At 42.0% G+C, this 1,215-nt stretch overlaps 1 protein-coding gene across 1 annotated transcript in view; it reads left to right on the forward strand.

Moving 5' to 3' along the window:
• Nucleotides 1-164: 164 nt before the first annotated feature.
• Nucleotides 165-1,215, forward strand: part of LOC107845880 (ATP-dependent zinc metalloprotease FtsH 2) — a 9,812-nt gene continuing 8,761 nt past the window's right edge. The window contains exons 1-2 of the mRNA XM_047398298.1: nucleotides 165-536; nucleotides 773-841. Coding sequence (XP_047254254.1) covers nucleotides 165-536; nucleotides 773-841 — 441 coding nt within the window. The remainder of the gene's footprint in view (nucleotides 537-772; nucleotides 842-1,215) is intronic.

Consider the following 1,215-nt stretch of genomic DNA (forward strand, 5'->3'; position numbering starts at 1 on the left):
GGCTTGAATGGTGATAGCGCTGGAGGTCCCGATGGTTATACTGGAAAATTGTTCCATTGTTGCTGGGAAATAGTAGGAGACGATGTGTGCGCAATGGTGCGGAATTTTTTTGAGGGCGGCAGCTGCCTAGATTTATTACTCACACGAATCTTGTGTTGCTACCAATGAAGAAGGAGGTGATCACATTCTCTGACATGAGGACGATAAGCCTAAGCAACTTCATCAACAAAATCTTTTCAAGAGTAATTCATGATAGATTAGTTGGTGTTTTGCCCGAGTTGATATCTTCCAATCAAGCCGGCTCTGTGAAGGGCAGAAGCATTGTAGAGAACATCTTACTTGCTCAAGAGATAGTCACCGACATCAGATTGAGGACAAAGGCAGGGCCTAATGTGGTCATAAAGCTTGACATGCAGAAAACCTACGATAGATTATTGTGGATTTTCTTAATGAAAGTTCTAAGGAAGATGGGGTTCAGCGAGAGGTTTATCGGCATGATTTGTGATATAGTGAATAACAACTGGTACTCGGTTTTGGTAAATGGGCAGCCGTATGGTTTCTTTAAATCTTCCAGGGGAGTAAAGCAGGGGATCTGCTGTCTCCCACTTTATTTATTTTGGCTGCAGAGGTGATGTCCAGGGGTCTAAATTCTCTGCACAGTGATTTGTATTTTTGCGGCTTTGGTCTTCCTAAATAGAGTCCAAAAATTAATCACCTAGCTTATGCAGACGGCACCATCATTTTCTCATCTTCCTGCCCTATTTCCTTACAGTTGATTATGGAGGTGCTCACAAAGTATGAGAAGGCATCTGGGCAGAAAGTCGATAAGGAGAAAAGCGCAGTATATATGCATTGGCGGATCCTTGATACAAGTACGACCACAAAGATGGACGCATGTGAGAATGTAATGTACCCGAGGCTTGGAGTGTGCGAGTGAAGGACTTAAAACACACCAAACCGACCCTAATCTCACACATGGAGTGTAAAGAGAAGCCTTGGAACTCAACAAGGCAGCCCCTAAATACACTTGAAGGAAGCCTAGTTCTTAAAAGGGCATTTTGGACATTTTATATTTTATTTGTAACCTAGTATAAATAGAACATTGTAGGGCTTTTAGACTTAGATTATTCATGATGTTGTAAGTCTTGAAACACAAAGAAATACAAGTCTCTCTCCTTGAGGCACCAAAACTGAAATTAGGCATAGAGAGTGTGG

The sequence above is a fragment of the Capsicum annuum genome, chromosome 10 (assembly GCF_002878395.1).
Source record: "Capsicum annuum cultivar UCD-10X-F1 chromosome 10, UCD10Xv1.1, whole genome shotgun sequence".
NCBI lineage: Eukaryota > Viridiplantae > Streptophyta > Magnoliopsida > Solanales > Solanaceae > Capsicum > Capsicum annuum.